General features: G+C 50.9%; 1 protein-coding gene across 4 annotated transcripts in view; it reads left to right on the top strand.

The window, feature by feature from the left end:
- The window catches only part of LOC147097597 (cAMP-dependent protein kinase catalytic subunit alpha-like), a 263,178-nt gene that overhangs the window by 214,804 nt on the left and 26,284 nt on the right, over positions 1-22,090 (top strand). For all 4 annotated transcript variants that reach the window (XM_085971564.1, XM_085971563.1, XM_085971565.1 and 1 more), the window contains one exon: positions 976-1,074. In XM_085971564.1, coding sequence (XP_085827690.1) covers positions 976-1,074 — 99 coding nt within the window. The remainder of the gene's footprint in view (positions 1-975; positions 1,075-22,090) is intronic.

Here is a 22,090-nt window from a genome sequence, read left to right as displayed (position 1 = left end):
GGTCAATAACCAGGGGGCATAGGTTCAAGGTAAGGGGCAGGAGGTTTAGAGGGGATTTGAGGAAGAACTTTTTCACCCAGAGGGTGGTTGGAATCTGGAACTCACTGCCTGAAAGGGTGGTAGAGGCAGGAACCCTCAACATTCAAGAAGCATTTGGATGAGCACTTGAAACGCCATAGCATACAAGGCTATGGACCAAGTGCTGGAAAATGGGATTAGATTAGACAGGGCTTGATGGCTGGCGCGGATACAATGGGCCGAAGGGCCTCTTTCTGTGCTGTATAACTCTATGACTCTAATGTATCCATGACCCAACCTGGAAAAACACTGCGTACACACACACACACACACACACACACACACACACACACACACACACACACACACACACACACCAGTGTATCCATGACCCCAGCCGGCAGCACACTGCACACACACCCAATGTATCCATGACCCCAGCCGACTGCACACACACACAGATAACATATGGTCGAGCCATGTTGACGGGACACTGCATATACACGCTGGCACAGGTTTTGTTTTGCCCCCACTTTCTTTTAACTTACATTGACCACGATGGGAGAGCAGAAGAGGAGGTTGCCTCAGCAATGGAAAAACCGCTGTGAGGAAGGGAGGCACTTGTAGGAGAGCAGGATGTTGGTGGCTATGTTCTTGGAGTACATGATTTCAGCATATTGAGCCCACCAATGTTTGTGGCATGAGCTCAGTGTTTAATAGAATCTGAATAAATTAAGCTCACAAAAAAGTTCCTTGCCAATTCATGATTCAAGTTCAAGCCATTGGCCGTTTGTTCCCTCACTCCCAACTAGGTTGGCTCCTGACTGATGGTAAATGAGATGTAACGGATTTATGGGAGGGACATTTTGTCTTTCATAAACTCGGTACATGAGTCTGGATGCGATAAGAATGATTGTGGTTTTAGCTGATACAGTAATTGCATTTCTTTCCTGCCAGGTGGTAAGGCTGAAACAGATCGAGCACACACTCAATGAAAAAAAGATTCTTCAGGCTGTCAGGTTCCCTTTTCTGGTGCGGCTAATATTCACTTTCAAGGTGAGTGTTATGCGAGTCATCCTGCATTCCTAGGGCTGGGAAGCTTGAGGGCATGTGCAGGGGAGAGGGGTGTAACAGTAGGAAGAAGCAGTAAGAGGTGGGGAAGGATTACCAATGGAGTAATGCTGGGAATAGAAGTGTTCAACAGGTTTCAGGTAGTGGATGACCTAAAGGTGTTACTAAGGATGGGGATGGAGAAATTATACTGCAACAATAATAGTATTTTGATTTATGGAGTGCCATTCACATTGAAACCTCTTAAAGTGCTTTAACCAGTGAATTACTTTTGGAATGCAGTGAGCGTTGTGTTTTTAAATGTAACCGCCAGTCTGTGCCAGCAGCATCCCACAAACAATGGCCAGTCAATCCAGTTTGTTGGTTGGCAGAGGAATGTTGCCCAGGACACTTGGCGAACTCCTTGCTCGTCTTCGAATAGTGCGGTGTGATCTCGAACATTCCTGCTGAACCATCAGAATAAGCAGACGGGATCTTGGTTTAATGTCTCATCTGCAACACAGCACCTTCGACAACGCTGCACTCCCTCAGTACTGCATTGGAGTGTTGACCTAGATTATGTGTGGACGCCCTGGTGATGAGAGAGTGCAGCTCAAAGAAATGAGGAGAACCTCATGGTAAGACAAAATAGAAGGTTGACTGAAAGTGGCAGGACATATTGAGAGAGTGGTTAGCAAAGCATATGGGGCTAAAAATTCAGTTGGGCGCCGTTTGGGGCGCCAAGCTCGCCTGGGCGCCGGAATTACCGCTGCGAGCGGAGCCACTTGCGCCATCCGGATATTCAGTTTCTGCGCCCCAAATGGAAGCGGGCCGCTAATCGAGGCTTCCCGCGCCCCGCTTGGGGCGCTGAAACTGAATATCGGCGCGCTAAGGGCCGCAGCGCCACACGCTGCGGCACGGCACGCTGCGGTACTGCAGGCCTTCCTCCCACTGTTAAGGGGGAGGTGCCTGCAACAGCGCGATCCCCGCTCGCGAGTGCCGGCAAATGAGCCCGGCACCAAGGAGAAGTGCCGGGCACTCGGGAAACAGCCGGCAATGCCGCGGGGGGGGGGCGGTGTAGGAGGCCGGGGACGGAGGTGCGGGCAGGCGGCCGCCGAAAAAGCGGCCGGCCGCACCTCCACCTTAACTAGCGCCACTACCGCCACAGGTAGGCCCCTGTGTACCGGTCGTTATTTGCGGCCGGCGCTGAAGAGGTGGGCGCGACCAAATATGGTCATCGGAGCGGGGCGCTGCGCACACCGATGACGTCATCGGTGGCGGCGCAGCGCTACAGGCTAACGCCGCCATTAGCGCCCCGCTAAATATCGCGGTAGGTGTGGCCAGTGGCGCTAAAGCCACTGAGTGCCCTCTTTGGGCGCAAACTGGTGGCGCAGCCCACTGAATTTCTGGGCCATGGGATCTTGGGGTTCATAAATAGAGGTATTGAGTACAAAAGTAGAGAAGTTATGCTGAACCTTTATAAAGCGCTGGTTCGGCCACAACTGGAGTATTGCGTCCAGTTCTGGTCACCACACTTTAGGAAGGATGTGAAGGCCCTTGAGAGGGTGCAGAGGAGATTTACCAGAATGGTTCCGGGGATGGGGGATCTTAGTTACAAGGACAGGTTGGAGAAGCTGGATTTGTTTTCATTAGAGCAAAGGAGGTTGAGGGGTGATTTGATAGAGGTGTACAAGATTATGACGGGTTTGGATAGGCTAGACGGGGAAAGGCTGTTCCCACTCATTGATGGTACAAGGACTAGGGGACACAGATTTAAGGTTTTTGGCAAGAGATACAGGGGGGATGTGAGGAAAAACTTTTTTACGCAGCGAGTGGTGAGGACCTAGAACTCGCTGCCGACGAAAGTGATGGAAGCGGAGACACTCAGGCCTAGAAATTCAAGCTCGCCTGGGCGCCGGAATTACCGCTCCGGGCGGAGCCGCTTGCGCCATCCTGATATTCAGTTTCAGCGCCCCAAACGGAAGCGGGGCGCTGCTCGAGGCGCCCCGCGTCCCTCTTGGGGCACTTGATACGCTTATCAATTACTCCATAAAAGACGATGAATCAGGAAGGTGATGAAAAGGCTTTTATTAACTAGAGAACAGAGCATGCCTCTCGTGGGTGGCTGGTTCCAAGAAGGAAGTGAGTCGGCGAAACCCCCACCTTTATACCTGGTCATGTGGGCGGAGTCAGCTGAGGCATGCCTTGGTACACAGCGCCACCCAGAGGTAACAATATACAATAACAGTGGTTTACCACATTCACCCCTTGTTTAAAATTAAGTCCGGCGGGGTGAAGGGTACTACAAGTTCGTGTAGTTAAGTCTATCAGGAGGCCTTGTCTGACGTCCTGATCGTCGTGGTGGCGGCGGCGGTGTTGCAGCATCCAACGTCGGATCTGGTGTCTGGGTGGTCAACGAAGGGTCCTGGGGCTCCGGCATGTCGTCTACAGGGGTTGGATTGGGAGGGGTGGTGGGGGATAACGGTGGTAGTTCAGGGGTACCCGAGGGTGCGAGATCTCGTATGGAGACCGTGTCCTCCCGCCCGTCTGGGTATGTCACCCAGGCATACTGGGGGTTGGCATGTAGGAGGTGCACCCTCTCGACCAGGGGGTCCGTTTTATGGGTCCTTACGTGCCTCCGCAGTAGGACGGGCCCAGGAGAAGTCAGCCATGCCGGTAGCGAGGTTCCCGATGTGGACTTCCTGGGGAAAATGAACATTTGCTCATGAGGGGTGGCATTAGTGGCAGTACAAAGCAGTGACCGGATGGAGTGGAGCGCCGCAGGGAGGACCTCCTGCCAGCGAGAGGTCGGAAGGCCCTTAGATTTTAAGGCTAAGAGGACGGCCTTCCAAACCGTCGCGTTCTCTCTTTCCACCTGGCCGTTCCCCCGGGGGTTGTAGCTGGTGGTTCTGCTCGTAGCAATACCTCTCGCTAGCAGGTACTGCCGAAGTTCGTCGCTCATGAAAGATGAGCCCCTGTCGCTATGTATATAGCTAGGGAACCCGAACAAGGCGAAGAGGTCATTCAGACATTTGATGACCGTGGTACTGGTCATGTCTGGGCAAGGGATGGCAAACGGGAAACGGGAGTACTCATCAATTATGTTGAGGAAGTACACATTGCGGTCAGAGGAGGGGAGGGGCCCTTTAAAATCGACGCTCAGGCGCTCGAAGGGGCGAGTGGCCTTGATCAGGCTTGCTCTGTCCGGCCTATAAAAGTGCGGTTTGCACTCGGCACAGATTTGGCAGTTCCTGGTCATGGTCCTGACCTCCTCGATGGAGTAGGGCAGGTTACGGGATTTGATGAAATGGAAGAACCTGGTGACCCCCGGGTGGCAGAGGTCATTGTGGAGGGTCTGCAGTCTATCAACCTGCGCGTTGGCGCATGCACCACGTGATAGGGCGTCTGGGGGCTCATTTAGTTTCCCGGGCCGGTACAAGATATCATAATTGTAGGTGGAGAGTTCGATTCTCCACCTCAAGATCTTGTCGTTCTTGATTTTGCCCCTCTGCTTATTATTAAACATAAAAGCTACTGAACGCTGGTCAGTGAGCAGGGTAAACCGTTTTCCGGCCAGGTAATGCCTCCAGTGACGCACCGCTTCCACAATAGCCTGGGCCTCCTTTTCGACAGAGGAGTGTCGGGTCTCGGGGCCCTGGAGGGTCCTTGAGAAAAAGGCCACGGGTCTGCCCGCCTGGTTAAGGGTCGCAGCTAGGGCGAAGTCGGATGCATCGCTCTCCACTTGGAAGGGGATCGACTCATCCACTGCGTGCATTGTGGCCTTCGCGATATCGCTCTTGATAAGAGTGAAGGCTGCACACGCCTCTGGTGTCAGGGGGAAGGAGGTGGATTTGATGAGGGGTCTAGCTTTGTCTGCATAGTGGGGAACCCACTGGGCATAGTAGGAGAAAAACCCCAGGCATCTCTTCAGTGCTTTTTGGCAGTGGGGGAGGGGTAGCTCCATTAGGGGGCGCATTCTGTCGGGGTCGGGCCCGATGACTCCGTTCTCCACCACGCAGCCGAGAATGGCGAGGCGTTTGGTGCGAAACATACATTTCTCTTTATTGTACGTTAGGTTCAGCCGTTGGGCCGTACGGAGGAATTTTTCTAGATTAACGTCATGGTCCTGCTGGTCGTGGCCACAGATGGTGACGTTATCCAGATAGGGAAAGGTGGCCTGCAGCGCGTTCTCGTCAACCATCCGGTCCATCTCCCTTTGGAAGACCGAAACCCCGTTGGTGACGCCGAAGGGAACCCTAAGGAAGTGGTAGAGGCGGCCGTTCGCCTCGAAGGCAGTATACTGGCGGTCCTCATGGCGGATGGGGAGCTGGTGGTATGCTGACTTAAGGTCAATGGTGGAGAATACTTTGTATTGCGCAATCTGGTTGACCATATCAGATATGCGAGGAAGCGGGTATGCGTCCAGCTGAGTGTACCGGTTTATGGTTTGGCTGTAGTCAATGACCAGGCGGCGTTTATCAGTGGTTTTAACGACTACAACCTGGGCTCGCCAGGGGCTAGTGCTCCCTTCGATAATGCCCTCCTTCAAGAGCCGCTCCACCTCAGAGCTAATGAAAGCTCTGTCCCCGGCGCTGTACCGCCTGCTCTTGGTAGCGATGGGTTTACAGTCGTGGGTGAGGTTAGCGAACAAGGGAGGGGGGGGACTTTTAGTGTGGAAAGGCTGCAGGTGGTTTGCGGCGGGCGATTTAAAAGGTGTTGGTTGCAGACTGTGAGTGGGGGGAGGGGTCCACCGTATGCTAATGTGACACTTTTAAGGTGGCACTGAAAATCCAACCCTAGCAGCACGGCAGCGCAGAGACGGGGCAGGACTAGAAGTTTAAAATTTTTATATTCTGTGCCCCCAACCGAAAGGGTCACCACACAGTAGCCGCCGACGTCCATTGAATGGGACTTGGACGCCATAGAAATCCGATGGCGCGTCGGCAGGACCGTGAGGGAGTGGCTACGTACCGTGTCTGGGTGAATAAAACTCTCTGTGCTCCCGCTGTCGATTAGGCAAGTGGTGGCGTGGCCGTTTACCGTGATATCCATCATGGAGCTGGATAGATGATGAGGGAGGGCTTGATCCAGCGTAACGGAGGCCAGTGTATGGCTTAGTGAGTCGGTATGGTCGTCCGACGAGACGGTGGTCGAGTCCGGAGACGAAGTGGCGGTTGAGTGCGGCGAATAAAATGGCGGCGGCCATGCGGCCGGAGGTGCACAAAATGGCGGATAAGATGGCTGCCCCCATGGTTCGCACGCGGTGCTGCTGGCGTTCGCTGGTTTCCCCCTGCAGGCATTGGCGTAATGGCCTTTCTTCCCGCAGCCCGAGCAGGTAGCGGTCTTAGCCGGGCAGTGCGCTCTAGGGTGTTTTAACTGGCCACAGAAATAGCATTTTTGGGCCTGGTTACGGGGCATCGCTGCGGTTCTTACCGGGGGCGGCTGTCCCAGTTGATTTCGGGACATCGCTGCAGCAGTTGGTGCCGGGGGCAGCGGTCCCATGTCCCACGGTCGCGATGGCCATGGCGCGGCGCCGTTACGTGAGTATGCTTCGAGGTTTCGGTGGGCCGCATCTAGCGAGAGCGCAAGGGCTACGGCCATCTTCAGGTCAAGCTCCTTGCTTTCGAGCAGTCTCTGCCGGGAGTAGTCGGACTGGAGGCCCCTGACGAAGGCATCACAAGTAAGTCCCTCCGCGTGCCCCGCAGCCGTTACCTCCTTACAGTCGCAGTCTCTGCAGAGTGTCTGTAACGCCCGTAAAAATGCCTCTACCGATTCCCCCGGTTGCTGCCTGCGGGATCCCAAGAGGTGTCTGGCGTAAATCGTGTTCACTCGGCGCGTGTATTGCCCTTTTAGTAGTTCGAGGGCCGCCGTGTACGTAGTAGCGTCCCGGATGAGCGTATATACTTGAGGGCTCACCTGGGCGGTCAAAACTTTTAGTTTGTTCTCCTCCGATGTCACGGCGGAGGCTCCTAGGAAGGATTCAAAGCAGCTCAGCCAGTGTTCGAAATTGGTTGATGAACCCGCTGCTTGAGGGTCGAGGTCCAGGCATGCCGGTCTGAGGGCTCGCAGCAACGCCTGCTGTTGTTGCTGTTCAGGTGTCGCCATTTTACTTCTAGTTAATAAAATTGATACGCTTATCAATTACTCCATAAAAGACGATGAATCAGGAAGGTGATGAAAAGGCTTTTATTAACTAGAGAACAGAGCATGCCTCTCGTGGGTGGCTGGTTCCAAGAAGGAAGTGAGTCGGCGAAACCTCCACCTTTATACCTGGTCATGTGGGCGGAGTCAGCTGAGGCATGCCTTGGTACACAGCGCCACCCAGAGGTAACAATATACAATAACAGTGGTTTACCACAGCGCTGAAACTGAATATCGCAGCACAACGTGCCACAGCGCCACACGCTGCAGCACGGCGCGCTGCGGTACTGCTGGCCTTCCTCCCCTTCTTAAAGGGGAGGGGCCTGCACCAGCGCAATCTCCGATCGCGAGTGCCGGCAAAAGAGCCCGGCGCCGAGGAGAAGTGCCGGGCTCTTGCGGCACAGCCGGCACTGCCCGGGAGGGGGATCAGGAGGCCGGGGAGGGCGGCGTGAGGAGGTGCTGGCAGGCGGCCACCGAAAAAAATGGCCGCCCCACACCTCCCCTTTAATTTGCGCCACTACCGCCACAGGTAGGCCCCCTGACGGCGCTACGGGGGGGGCGCGACCCAATATCGCGTGCGGGAGCGGGGCGCTGCGCACACCGATGATGTCATCGGTGGCGGCGCAGCGCTACAGGCTAACGCCACCATTAGCGCCCTGCTAAATTTCGCAGGAGGCGTGGCCAGTGGCGCTAAAGCCACTGAGTGCCCTCTTTAGGCGTTAACTGATGGCGCAGCCCACCGAATTTCTAGGCCTCACTGTTTTCAAGGGGAGACTGAATAGGCACTTGAGGGAAATAAACTTGCAGGGCTACGGGGATAGAGCGGGGGAATGGGACTGACTGGACTGCTCTACAGAGAGCCGGCACGGACTCGATGGGCCGAATGGCCTCCTTCTGTGCTGTTATGACTTAAGAGAGGTAATGTAGTAGGCAGTTTCCTGGTGCACTATTTGAATAGTTATTTTTGTCATAAAACAAGATTACTAGGCTGTTTATCAGGAGCAAAGGTTGGTGATTTTGAGGTGAGGGTAGACAAATTAATACAAGGAGCAGGAGATGAACCAGAGGTTGTATATGTGGAAATTAACAAGACATTCAGAGGTGCTCAAAAGTACATCCCGTGATTGAGTAAAACAAAATGAAAATCAAAACAGATGAAGGGGCAACAAAGCCCTCTCTGGTTAAGTAATTATGTTTTTTTTTAATTCATTCACGGGAAGGTCAACATTTATTGCCTATCCCTAGTTACCCTTGAGAAGGTGGTGGTGAGCCATCTTGAACCGCTGCAGTCCTTGTGGTGAATATACTCCTAGAATGGGTAGGGAGTTCCAGGATTTTGACCCAGCGACGATGAAGGAATGGAGATAAAGACTAGCATTAGGGATAGGCAGATTGCATTCAAAATCTGCAAGGAATCTAGTAGGCAGAGGATTGGATACATTATATAGATTATTATCAAAAGCAAAGGAAAAAAGAGAAACATTGAACAAGAGAATACTGAGAACATCTCAAGTAAGAATAAAGAGTTTTTCCACAATAAGTAAAGGACAGAAGAAAGTATCCATCCACTTATAATGATGATGGGAAAGAAGACTCCAGTTACTTCACATCTATGTTTAATCATGAAGAGGATGGAGAAAGTCTGACAGGTATGATTTCCAGGAATAATGGAAGAGGAGCCAGACACTATGCAGATTGTGATGGATATGGTTGTAAAAAGGTTAGATGCTCTTAAAACAGACAAAGTGTCTGGCCCGGGCAATTTGCGTGCTTGAGTCGTAAAGGAGATGCGTACTAAAATTAGTGAAGCCCGAATCCATTGAGACACTGGCAAGGAGTGTCCAAGACTTCAGCGCAGCACAGGCAAGGAGTGTGCAGGACTTCGGCACAGCACTGGCACGGATTGTCCAGGGCTTCAGCGAAGCAATGGCACCTGCCACACAAGTGCTGAGTGCTGCCACGCAGTCACTTGCTGGTCTCATGCAGACGCAGATTGAGGCCACACGAGCACTGGCTGCTGCCACCCTCGCTGGATTGGGCAGGATTCCCCGGGGCCCTTGCAGCACCACAGCAGGCCAGCAATCTGTGCACCAGCCGATTGCTGCGCATGCTGCGGTGCTGCCCCGTCAGAGTGCCAGTGTGTCGGCTGACCAGGGAGCTGCTGTCCACTCTCAGAATGACAGCATTCCTGATGCCATCACTGGCACTTCTCCACTGCAGCTGCCACCACCTGTAGGACAGACTGCTTCCGCCCATGCAGAGTTGGAGCAGTCAGCAGCCGGGCCCTCCATGCCCAAAGCTCGTCCAGGCCGTCCCTCGGGCATCTGTGGTTTCGGACAGTCAGCAGGCCTCCACCAGCCTTGCTGCAGCCACTGGGGTCCCATTACGGAGGAGCTGCAGGGCGGGAAGGGGCCAATGCCGAAAGGGAAGCAGATCACCATCGAGGGGGAAAAAGTAGAAGGTGCTGCTGATTCCTGTTATTTGTTTCATTCAAGGCCGAGAATGCTGGTCTGAATGTTAGTTATGTTTTGGACAGTCTCCCGGGTTTTAGAGGTGGTTATGTTTTGCACAGTCTCCCGGGTGTGAGAGCCACTTATGTGGTAGTCTGTTTGTTTTGCTTTTTGTTGCCATTGCTTTGTCATGCGGGAAGGAAGCACATTTTGTTAAATAAACAACTTTCTTTATTCACAATGGCCATGTCTGTTCTTTGCACAAATTTTGCCCTTGACCGGCTTAGGGGTAGCAGAACGGTTCCATTCATGTTCCTGGAATGGCAGCAAGCATTCCCTGAGAGGGGCCTAGAAGCGAGTTGCTATAAGCCTCTGACGGACGGCCCTTGCAGTTTGTGCCTCCCTTCCGTCTTGGTGCTGCTGCTCCTCCCCCTCCTCCGCTGGTGCTTTTATGTCTGGTGGCATTGGCTGGGTCCTGAGGATTGCCAGGTTATGCAGCATGCAACACACAACCACGAAGTGGGAGACTCGCTCAGGTGAGTACTGAAGGGCTCCTCCGGAATGGTCCAGACAGCGGAACCGTTGCTTCAGCACGCCGATTGTGTGCTCAATGATGTTGCTGGTCGCTTGATGGCTCTCATTGTAACGTTCTTCAGCAGGGGTGCTGGGCGAACGGAGCGGCCATCAGCCAGGGGCACAGAGGATAGCCCTTGTCCCTGAGAAGCCAGCCTCCTGGGTGAGCCAGGGCCTCGAAAAGGTCTGCCGCAGAAGTCTGGTGCAGGATGAAGGCGTCGTGGCTGCTGCCTGGAAAGTGGGCATTCACAGCGAGAATCAGCTGTCGGTGGTCACAGACCAGCTGCACATTCAAAGAATGGAACCCCTTTCGGTTGCGGAAATCCTCCGCATTCTCTAGAGACGCCCGCAAAGCCACATGCATGCAGTCAATGGCGCCCTGCACCATGGGGAAGCCCGCTATCGTTGCGAAGCCCTCTGCGCGCTCTCGCTGCTTGTCCGGGGTCATCGGGAACGAGATGTACTGCCGTCTCCTTCTAAAGAGGGCATTAGTCACTTGACGGACGCAGCAATGCACCGCGAACTGTGAGATGTTGGCAATGTCTCCAGTAGCGGCCTGAAAGGAGCCACTTGCATAGAAGTTTAGAGCCACAGTGATCCTCACAGCCATCGACAGAGATGTCCTGCACTTTAGTTGAGGCTGCAGATCTGGCTGAAGCAGATGGCAGAGCTCAGTGACCACCTCCTTACTGAAGCGCAGCCTTCGGAAACACTGCTCCTCCGACATGTTGATATATGGAAACTGCTGGCGGAAAACCCTGGCAGCGTAAGGTCTCGTGGGGCGACGTCTGTAGGCCCTCCTCCGTCTGGCCATGCCTACCACTCTATCCCTGCGTCTCTGTGCCCTGTCAATATGATTGAGAAGCACGACGTTCCCATCCAATGCAGCCCCCATAGTAAGTGCGCACTGAAAGTTATGCCGTTTGAGAAGCTCACCAACTGCAAAGTGATGTTCAGAAGGCTAAAGTTCCTCTGCCAGTGCTGGCTCACTGCAGAAATGGCTCTCCGTGTGTAGCTGAGCAACTCTTTCTCTCTCTCTCTCTCTCAAAGAAGTTGTGGTCCAAAAATGGCTGCCAATAATAATCCAGAACAGTCCCCTTTAAAGAGCGCCCCCCGAGCCCAACAGCGACTGGGAAACGTTCCCGGTAACCTGTCCTTGTTAGTGCCTTGCGGAACGGAGGGGGGCGCCACTGAATTTCCGGTCTGGGGTGCCCTAAAGGCGTTGCACACTGAAATGACGTCATGATCTGCGTGCGCCAGTGAACAGGCACTAAGGTTTAGCGCCGGCGCTAAATGTCTGCTCAATATGGGAAGAGGCGCAGGGTTCGCTGCGCCCGGGCGCTAGTTGGTTAGCGCCCCACTTCTCGGCCTTTTTAGGCGCTAATGGGTGGCGCAACCAACCAAATTTTTCCCCTTAGGGCTGGATTTTGCCAGCCCTGGGGAGGCGGGTTTGGAGGCGGGACTGCCGGGAAAATGGCAGAATCTGGGGGCGGGTAGAAAGAGGGACGAGGTCCTGCAAGCAGAATATAGGGAGCTAGTAAATAAATTAAAAAACAGGACCTCAAAGGTAGTAATCTCAGGATTACTCCCAGTGCCACATGCTAGCGAGAAAAGAAATAGGAGAATAGACCAGATGAATGTGTGGCTGGAGAGATGGTGTAGGAGGAAGGGATTTAAATTCCTGAAGCATTGGGACCGATTCTGGGGAAGGTGGGACCTGCACAAGTTGGACGGGTTGCACCTCGGCAGAACCGGGACCAATATCCTCGCAGGGGGGTTTGCTAGTGCTGTTGGGAAGGATTTAAACTAGTTTGTCAGGGGGCTGGGAACCCAAGTGTGAGCCCAGAACGGAGAGAAACAAAGCTGGAAGTGCAAGTTAGAAAAGTAGTCAGCAAAACTAGTAGGGAGCAGAAACAAAGGCCAACAGTAAAGAGGGTCAAAGCGCAGAAAAATATTAAACAGGCAAAGTTGAAGTCACTTTATCTAAATGCACGTAGCATTCGCAACAAGGTGGATGAATTAATGGCACTAATAGAAGTAAATGGGTATGATGTAATTGCCATTACAGAGACATGGTTGCAGGGTAACCAAAGCTGGGAACTGAATGTTCCAGGGTACTCAACATTTAGGAAGGACAGACAAAAAGGAAAAGGAGGTGGCGTAGTGCTGTTAATAAGGGATGAGATCGGTATGATAGAGATAAAAGATCTTGACTTGGCAGATCGTGATGTAGAACTGGAATCAGTTTGGGTGGAGCTAAGAAACAGCAAAGGGTGGAAAACATTGGTGGGAGTTGTGTATAGGCCACCAAACAGTAATGGTAATGTAGGGCACAGTATCAATCGAGATTAGAAGTGCATGTAACAAGAGCAATATGGTCATCATGGGGGGGACTTTAGTCTACATATTGACTGGGCAAATCAAATTACCACTAATGATGTGGAGGACGAATTCTTGGAATGCATGCGAGATGGTTTCCTGGATCAGTATGTGGAGGAACCAACCAGGGAACAGGCTATTCTGGATCTGGTACTATGTAATGAGAAAGGGCTAATCAATAATCTTGTGGTAAAGGGGCCTTTAAGGACAAGTGACCATAATATGATTGAATTTTACATCAAGTTTGAGAGTGATATAGTCCAATCTGAAACTAAGGTGTTCAATCTAAACAGAGGAAACTACAAGGGTATGAGGGACAAGTTGGCCATGGTAGATTGGGAGACTATACCAAAAGGTATGAAGGTGGACATACAATGGCTAACATTCAAGGAAATAATGCATAATTTGCAACAAACATAAGGAAAAGTGATCCAACCATGGCTAACAAAAGAAATTAAAGCTAGTATTAAGTCAAAGGAGGAAGCTTATAAAGTTGCCAGAAAAAGTGGTCAGCCGAAGAAATCAGCAAAGGGGAACCAAGAAATCGATAAAGAAAGGGAAAATGGAATATGAGCACAAACTAGCGAAAAATATAAAAATGGATTGTAAAACCTTCTATAGGTATGTGAAAAGGAAAAGACTGGCGAAGGTAAATGTAGGTCCTTTACAGTCAGAGACAGGAGAATTTATAATGGGGGAATGAGGAAATGGCAGCGAAATTCAATAAATACTTTGCCTGGCGATGCGCAAAGTTTAGCGCCAGGCGCAATTTAGCGCCACCTAGCGCGATATTGGGTTGCAGCGCCCCTAAAGGTGATTGCAGCGCTAAATCAGGTGCTGCACGCTACTCTTAAGGTGCTAACCCGGCGGCGCAACCCAATTTCGCGGCGGCAGGGTGCAGCGAGGGTGCTGTCAATAATCACTTTCCCTGAGACACACTGGTGCCGGCCAGCTCTTAAAGGGGCGGGTCAATTGGCATCACCAGACCCACTCACTGCCTTGTAGGCCTTCAAAGCGGTGGGAGCCTACCTATGGCGCACCAGCCTAGCAAGACATGGAAAGGGTGAGGCAGAGGGCGGAATGCCTCGCTGATGGGGCATTGGATGCTTTGGTTGGCGCAGTGGAATCAAGGCCAAGGAAGATGGTCGGAATGTGATTTATGTTTTGGACAGTCTCCCGGGCGTGAGAGGCAGTTATGTGTCAGTGTATTAGTTTTGCTTTCTGTTGCCATAGCTTTCTCATGTTTGAAGGAACCACATTTTGTGTAATGAAACACTTTCTTCATTTACAATGCATCTTGCCCTTCACGGGCTTGGGGGTATCAGACCGGTTCCATTCCTTTTCTTGGAATGGCAGCAAGCATCCCGTGAGAGGGGCCTAGAAGCTACTTCTGATCAGCCTCTGACGCGCAGCCTGAGAAGAGCCGCTCGTGTAGAAGTTCAGGCCAGCAGGCATCTTCTCAGCCACCGACAGAGATGTCCTGCACCTTATCTGAGGCTGCAGGTCTGGCTGAAGCAGCTAGCACAGCTCAGTCACCACCTCCTTTCTAAATCGCAGCCTTCTGACACACTGCTCCTCCGGCATGTTCATGTAGGAAAACTGCTGTCGGAGAACCCTGCCAGCGTAAGGTCTGCTGTGGCGACGTCTGTTGGCCCTCCTCCATCTGGCCATGCCCGCCCCCCTCTCCCAGCGTCTCAGTGCCCTTTCCAGATGATTCAGCAGCAGGACGTTCCACTCCAATGCAGCCCCCATAATAAGTGCCCACAGGAAGGTTCCCCGTTGTCAAGGCTCACCAACAGCAAGGTGATGGTCAGAAGGCTGAAGATCGTCTGCCTGCGCTGGCTCAATGGTCAAATGGCTCTCAGTGTGCAGCTCAGCAACTCTTTATAGCTCTCGAGGAAGTTGTGCTCCAAAAATGGCTGCCGCTTTTAAACCACACCAGTCCCCTTTAAATAACGCTCCTTCAGCCCGAGAGCGACTTGGTAAGGTCCAGGTAAGCTGTCACTATTAGCACCAGGCGCTACGGAGGGGTCGCCACTGAATTTCCGGTCCGGGGCGCCCAAAAGGCGTGTTGCACACTCAAATGACGTCATAATCAGCCTGCGCCCATGAGCGGGCGCTAAGATTTAGCACCGGCGCTAAATGCATCCTCAATATGTGGCGAGGCGCCCTGCGCCCGCCCGGAAATTGGCTAGCGCCCCACTTCTCGGCCTCTTTAGGCGTTAATCGGTGGCGCTAACAACCGAATTTCTCCCCCTTTGTTTCTGTCTTCACGGAGGAAGACACAAAAAACCTCCCAGAAATACGAGAAAACCAAGGGTGTGGCGAGAATGAGGAACTTGAAGAAATTATTATTAGTAAAAAAACAGTACTAGCAAAATTAATGGGACTAAAAGTCGATAAATCCCAAGGACCGGATGACCTACATCCTAGGGTTTTGAAAGAGGTGGCCATTGGGATAGTGGACGCATTGGTTGTCATCTTCCAGAATTCTATAGATTCTGGAACGGTTCCTGGAGATTGGAGGGTGGCAAATGTTACCCCGCTATTTAAGAAAGGAGGGAGAGAGAAAACGGGGAACTACAGACCTGTTAGCCTCACATCAGTAGTTGGGAAAATGCTGGAATCTATTATAAAGGATGCAATAACTGGGCACTTAGAAACTAATAGTAAGATTGGGCAGAGTCAACATGGATTTATGAAAGGGAAATCCTGTTTAACAAACCTATTAGAGTTCTTTGAGGATGTAACTAGTGGAGTAGACAAAGGGGAACCGGTAGATGTGGTGTATTTGGATTTTCAGAAGGCCTTTTGATAAGGTCCCACACAAGAAGTTGGTGAACAAAATTAGGCCACATGGAATTGGGGGTAATATACTAGCATGGATTGAGAATTGGTTAACAGACAGAAAACAAAGATTAGGGATAAATGGGTCTTTCAGGATGACAGGCTATGATTAGTGGGGTACTGCAAGGATCGGTGCTTGGGCCCTAGCTATTCACAATATATATCAATGATTTGGATGAGGGGACTAAATGTAACATTTCCAAATTTGCTGATGACACAAAGCTAGGTGGCAGTGTCAGTTGCGAAGAGGATGTGAAGAGGCTTTAAGGGGGTCTCGACAGGCTCAGTGAGTGGGCGAGAACATGGCAGATGGAATATAATGTGGATAAATGTGAAGTTTTCCACTTTGGTAGAAAAAACAGAAAGGCAGAGTATTTCTTAAACGGTGAGAGATTGGGGAATGCAGATGCTCAAAGGGACCTGGGTGTCCTTGTACATGAGTCACTGAAAGTGAATGTGTAGGTGCAGCAAGCCATTAGGAAGGCAAATGGTATACTGGACTTCATTACAAGAGGATTTGAGCACAGGAGTAAAGAAGTCTTACTCCAATTATATAGGGCCTTGGTGAGACCACACCTGGAGTACTGTGTACAATTTTGGTCTCCTTACCTAAGGAAGGATATACTTGCCATAGAGGGAGTGCATTGAAGATTCACGAGATTGATTCCTGGGATGGCGGGACTGTCGTATAAGAGATTGAGTAAACTAGGCCTGTATTCTTTGGAATTCAGAAGAATGAGAGGGGATCTCATTGAAGCATACAAAATTATTACAGGGCTTGATAGGGTGGATGCTGGGAGAATGTTTCCCTTGGCTGGGGAGCCTAGAACCAGGGGCCACAGCCTCAGGATAAAGGGTAGGCCGTTCAGGACTGAGATGAGAAGAAATTTCTTCACAGAGGGTGGTGAATCTTGGGAGGCTCAGTCATTGGGTATATTCAAAACAGAAGTCGATAAATTCCTGACTAGAAAGGGCATCAAGCGATATGGCGAGAGGGCCGGTGAATGGAGTTGAGGCAGAAGATCAGCCATGATCTCACTGAATGGCAGGCTCGAATGGCCGACTCCTGCTCCTATTTCTTATGTTCTTAATCCGTCTCTATTACGTCTGTGAATGATTGAGACACGGACAGCAGGAGCTGAACAAAACAAGTCTTTACTGCTGGAAGTCAATAGTGAAACTGAAACAACAGAGGCTCACTAGCGCCTTTTATACAGGGGTGGTCACTGCCGGTACTGCAGTCTGAGACCAGTTATTCTCTTAAAGGTACATACACAACAATTCCTCCCCTTTTAGATAAACAGTACATAACATTCATTTAACAACTAAATGATAACTAATTACAATCACAATTACGGTTGCTAGATACATTGGTTAAGTTTAAGCAATTATAAGTTCAGTCTTTGAGGAGGCTTCCTGATTCTGTCTGGATAACGCCTCTTTGGGGTATCAGGTTCTTCTGGCAATGTTGAGTCGGGATCAATGTCGTTGTTTGGTTCATCTGCTTCCAATATTACCGGTTCTGCGGTAGCTGCAATTGGTACGTCGATTTCATTACCAGGTGTATCAGATCGTGGTGTGGAGTTGACGTTTTCCAGTGACTCTAGAATCTGGTCAGCATGGCGTCTTACAATGCTCTCTCCAACGTCCACGGTATACATGAGAGGTCCTTGCCGTGTACAAATCGTTCCTGGCTGCCATTTCTCAGTGCGGTAGTCCCGGGCCAAAACTGGTTGACCTATCTTAAAACTCCTGGTCGGCCTTTCATTCATATTCTGAAACTGCCTGTTCTCCACATCTCGTCGGACGTTTGGCTTAACCAAATCCAAGCGGCATCGTAGTCTTCGATTGAAGAACATCATGGCTGGAGTTTGGTTGGTAACCGTATGTGTCGCATTCCGGTAGGCAAACAAGAAGTTGTCCACCTTGTGTTGTAGGGGTATATCTTCATTACACATTGCCTTGATAGCCTTCTTGAATGTTTGGACAAACCTCTCGGCCAATCCATTAGTGGCTGGATGATATGGGGCAGATGTGTAATGCTTAACACCATTGTTCTTTAAGAACCTCCGGAACTCTTCAGACACAAACTGTGGTCCATTGTCAGAGCAAATCTGTTCAGGCAGCCCATTCCTGGCGAATATGGTTCGTAAAACTGTGATAGTTTTTTCCGTGGTGGTTGAGGACATTTTTATTACCTCTGGCCACTTTGAATGTGCATCCACCGCAATTAAAAACATCGAGTCCATGAAGGGACCAGCAAAATCAATGTGCACCCTTTGCCATGGAGATGAGGGCCACTCCCATGGATGCAGAGGAGCTTGTGGTGGGGCGTTTTGGACCTTCTGGCATCCTGCACAGCTCTTGGTCATCTCTTCGATTTCTCTATCGATTCCCGGCCACCACACAAACGCTCTGGCTAAGTTCTTCATTTTTACCCCACCCAGATGACCCTCATGAAGCTCATTGAGCACTCTATCCGTCAACTTAGGTGGAATTACTACTCTGGATCCACACATCAAGGTTCCTCTGCACACTGACAGCTGTTCTCTTCTCGGCGAGAATGCTGGCAGCAGTGGTTCGCCATGTGCTGGCCTTCCCTTCACCGTTAAATCATAGACCCGTGATAGTGTCGGGTCATTCCGTGTTTCCTTTTCTATGTTTGCATTCGTCACAGGGAGACATTCGACTATGGTCGAGTGGAATAACTCCATTGGATCCACTGCAAGATCTTCTTCTTCCACCATCGGCAACGGTAGGCGTGACAATCCATCAGCATTTCCATGCTGTTTAGTTCCTTTGTACTCGATGTCATATTGGTGTGCCCCTAGGAAAAGGGACCACCTCTGCAGCCGTTGTGCTGTCATTATCGGTACGCCCTTCTGAGGGTTGAAAATGGAGACAAGAGGTTGATGATTGGTTAGTAGAGTAAATTTTTGACCGTGCAGGTAGTGATTGAACTTCTTCACCCCCCACACTAGGCTGAGGGCCTCTCTGTCAATCTGAGCGTAGTTACGCTCGGCAGAAGTTAACGAGCGTGACGCAAAAGCTATCGGCCTCTATAAACCATCAAGGAATTTATGTGACAGTACCGCCCCAATGCCGTAGGGAGACGCATCACACGCCAGTCTGATCGGCAGTGCTGGGTTGTAGTGAGCCAATACTTCCCTTGAAGTGATTAAGTCCTTACTCTTCTGGAAAGCCCGCTTACAATCATTGCTCCATTCCCATGCTACTCCCGTTCGTAGCAGGGCGTTCAGTGGGTGCAGAATTGTCGACAAATTCGGCAAAAACTTATGGTAGTAATTCACCAATCCGAGGAATGACCTCAGTTGCGACACATTTTCAGGCGCTGGGGCCTTAACAACCGCTTCAATTTTGTCAGGGGACTTATGTAACCCCTCTTCATCAATCACGTGGCCACAATACAATATCTGTTTCTTAAAAAACTTGCACTTGGGGCGGTTGGCTCACAGCCCATGTTCCCGTAGTCTAGTGAGCACCTGTTCTAGGTTGTTAAGGTGTTCACTGTCATCTTCACCTGTCACAAGGATGTCGTCCAAGTAACACTGAGTCCCCGGAATCCCTTGCAGGACTTGTTCCATCGCTCTTTGCCATATCGCCGGAGCCGATGCTACTCCGAATACCAATCGATGATACTGGTAAAGACCTTTGTGAGTGTTTATCGTGAGATACTTCCTAGAGGACTCTTCAACCTCCATCTGCAAATATGCTTGTGCTAGGTCAATTTTTGTAAAACGCTTCCCTCCAGACAGTGAGGCGAAGATGTCTTCTATCCTTGGAAGAGGATATTGTACTGTGTGAAGGACTGGGTTCACCGTCACCTTGAAATCCCCACAGATGCGAATCTTCCTTGGCTCCCCGGACTTATTACTTAACGTTTTCTTCATGACAGGAATGATGGGTGTCGCCCACTCGCTCCAGTCGACCTTAGACAACACGCCTGCCTTCTCCAGCTCTGCCTTGACGGCTGGGCGAATTGCATATGGTACCGGTCTTGCTTTGAAAAACTTGGGAACTGCATTCTCTTCTATTTTTATCGAGGCGGTTACGCCTTTAAGCGTGCCCAGTTCTTGTTGAAATACCTCTTTGGCGTTAGCTAAGATTGTTGACAATCGTCCAGGAGTGACGTCTTCATCTTTTTTACCGTCCACCGTCATTGCATGAATGGAGTGCCAATCTAAGTTTATCTTCCTGATCCATTCCCGTCCCAATAACGGTGGTCCACCATTTGGCAGTATGTAGAGATACAATTTCCGTATTTTCTTGCCGTTGTATTCGACAGGCACCCTTATTTTTCCTCTGGGGTATACTTTTTGCCCCGTATACGTCGTCAAGACGATGGATGTCTCTCTCAAGGGTATGTGTGAAAATAGCCGCTTGTAATCTCGTTGATTCATGACCGTTAGCGCTGATCCTGTATCCAATTCCATTTTAACTTGGGACCCTGCTATCGTGAGGGTGACCCAAATGGTTCGGTGATCCTCTTTTGCGATTACATTGTGAAGTTTGAGACAGCTTAGTCTCCTGTTCCCGGATTCACTATCGCTCATCTGGTCTTTGGAACTACTGTCCATCATCTTTTGTACTTTCTTGTACGGTTCCTTAGTAGCCTTTTTGTTGTCGCTGGTCTTCTTCCCAGACCTGCAAACTCGTGCAATGTGTCCCATCTTCCCGCATTGCCTGCATATTTTGTCTTTGGACCAGCAGTCCTTCTGGTCATGGTTAGTTCTGCTGCAGCGATAACATTTTGCAAATCCCCGTGTCATTTCGTGGGTGCCGTATTCCTGTGGCTTTTGTTGAATTTCTGCAGCTCCCCTGGCTGCTGCTTCATACGATACTGCCACGCTAAAAGCCTTATCTAGCGTCAGCTCTTTCTCTGATAGTAACTTCTTCCGTGTTCCTTCACTCAGGAGTCCACAGACAAATTTGTCCCGTAGGGTATCTGCCAGTCCTTCTCCGAACTGGCAGTGCTTTGATAGCTTGCGTAGTTCCGTAAGGTACTCAGCATTGCTCTCATCTTTATGCTGAGTTCTCCTGTGGAATTTAAATCTTTCTGCTATCAACAGCGGTGCAGTGTTTAGGTGTTCCTGTAGGACAGCAACAATTTCGTTAAAACTCTTCGCCTTTTGTTTGGCTGGAGTAATCAGGTCCTGCAATAGGCCGTACGTTCTAGCGCCCATTAAATTTAGCAATATCGATGCCTTTTTCTCCTCAGCTATTTCGTTTGCCTCGAAATATACCTCGACTCTTTCCACATACGTGGTCCAGTCCTCTATTGTATTATCAAAAGCAGTGATACAGCCAGTCTTCGGCATCTTGCAAATCTAAAATGGCGCCTCCCGCGCTTTGCCTTCTTCCCCGATTAAACAAAATGGCACCTCCCGCGCTTTGCCTTCTTCCCCGCTGTTGCTAGCGCTGCTTTCCGCGGTTCCCGTTGCAACCTGCAGCTCCTCGCGGTTTCTTGCGCGTTTAATATTTCTTTTTTTATTATTTTCCCGTCGTGGAACAACCCTGTGGGACTCTTGCCTCCCTCTTCGCGGGTCTATACGCAGCCCGGCTTCGTAGCACCGGCCGCGCCCTGCGTGCTCCACCCTCTCTCTTCCCGACAACGCTGCTCGGCCCCGTTGCAAACTACCCGCTCGAGTTCGCGACCGCCGCAGCCCAGGAAGGATCAGCGCACTACCTGCCACCAGCCCGATTAGCTGAAGCACCGTCGACAGGAACCAGGCCCTGCTTCCGACAGCTTCTCCAGCAATCTTCAACTCCGCTAACACAGGGGCGGATGCCCACGGTCGACGCCCGTTTCTACTGCTTTTTTTTTCTTTTTCTTTCTGGCCTCGACCTCTGCTCACTTCACTGTAGGAATGGATCCCAGGAGGTGGTGCAGACTGTAGGTAGGTTCGTATCTGCTCGTCGCCAGTATTACGTCCGTGAATGATTGAGTCACGGACAGCAGGAGCTGAACAAAACAAGTCTTTACTGCTGGAAGTCAATAGTGAAACTGAAACAACAGAGGCTCACTAGCGCCTTTTATACAGGGGTGGTCACTGCCGGTACTGCAGTCTGAGACCAGTTATTCTCTTAAAGGTACATATACAACAGTCTCCGTGCCATTTTCCCAGGAGGCGGGTAGCCGACCTGCGCTGGGTCCCATCTGGAGGTGGGAAGGGGATTACAGCCACTTAACTGCCTGTTAACAGGTAGTTAACAGGCAATAAGAGGATTATCCCCATTTTTCCACCAGAGGTGTGGGCTTCCCGAAGTTGGGACTCCCCGCCAGGGTCACCGAGGCGAGCAGTGGGTCTGTGGGGTTCGGAGGGGTGCAAAAGTGCGCTGTGGAGGTGAGTGATGGGTGCAAGTGTGGAGAGGTGAGTATGTGAGGTGAGTGAAAAGTGATAGAAAATGTTTACTTACCTTTGTTTCTTCCTGCAGGCTTCAACAGTTGGGGAACCAGAGACTCCCGCATCTCACCGGCAGAGATGACAGACGGCTGCTGCATTCTCCGATGCAACAATCATCTGAATTCTGCTCACAAAAGAGGTTTGATGAGTCTTAAATACAAGGACTCCTCAAACAACAGAGAATGTCAGTGTTTGACAGCTTCACAG

Source organism: Somniosus microcephalus, chromosome 31 (assembly GCF_052327205.1).
Source record: "Somniosus microcephalus isolate GS21.2 chromosome 31, FLI_Smic_1.0, whole genome shotgun sequence".
NCBI lineage: Eukaryota > Metazoa > Chordata > Chondrichthyes > Squaliformes > Somniosidae > Somniosus > Somniosus microcephalus.
This window is presented reverse-complemented; position numbering and strand designations above follow the sequence as displayed.